Source organism: Penaeus monodon, chromosome 33 (assembly GCF_015228065.2).
Source record: "Penaeus monodon isolate SGIC_2016 chromosome 33, NSTDA_Pmon_1, whole genome shotgun sequence".
Classification (NCBI taxonomy): Eukaryota; Metazoa; Arthropoda; class Malacostraca; order Decapoda; family Penaeidae; genus Penaeus; species Penaeus monodon.
The window spans coordinates 10,622,251-10,622,831 of record NC_051418.1 but is presented as its reverse complement, the minus strand read 5'-3'; the positions used below and the strand labels follow the sequence as shown (position 1 = coordinate 10,622,831).

At 36.5% G+C, this 581-nt stretch overlaps 1 protein-coding gene across 1 annotated transcript in view; it reads right to left on the bottom strand.

Annotated features, from left to right (window-relative positions):
- Positions 1 to 581, bottom strand: part of LOC119594005 (transmembrane protein 231-like) — a 6,415-nt gene that overhangs the window by 2,417 nt on the left and 3,417 nt on the right. Inside the window, exon 4 of the mRNA XM_037943033.1 lies at positions 79 to 304. Coding sequence (XP_037798961.1) covers positions 79 to 304 — 226 coding nt within the window. The remainder of the gene's footprint in view (positions 1 to 78; positions 305 to 581) is intronic.

Genomic DNA, 581 nt, shown 5'->3' with positions numbered 1-581 from the left:
TATGATCCCACCAAAGTGCCTCACATTTACAATTAATTATCTGACAATAAACATTAAAGTACGCAAAATCTTACTTACTATTTCTTTTCCAGTAACTAGAAAGAATTTCCTGTAATCTCCAGCTTCTTGTGTCAGAGACAGATGATGGCAGTACAGATGTGTTATACAAATCATGTATGCCAGATGGAGGAAGAGGCTGACGTTGGTGCAGGGATAGATCAGTTGTGACATGAAGGGCTGACACAGGAACTCCACTAGAATGCTGAAACAGTCCTGCACCCTCCATTATCAACTCACACATGTGCTGTGAAAAAAAGAAAACTAATTATATTACAGAAAGCCAAAGCCAAAGAGAGCTAGCACTCCAGAGAACACAAGTGGGAAAAGAATTATTTCCCTTTCCTTATTTACTTAATGTTGAATTAATGTTAGGATGAAGTTATACACCAAACCTTTATTTGCTACAAATGTTGAAGACCTACAGGCTCTATTACAAAATTTCAAAATTACCCTAAGATACTTGTCAAATAATATTCAGGTGTCCTATTACATAATAAAAATGGCATCAGCACAAGACTCTC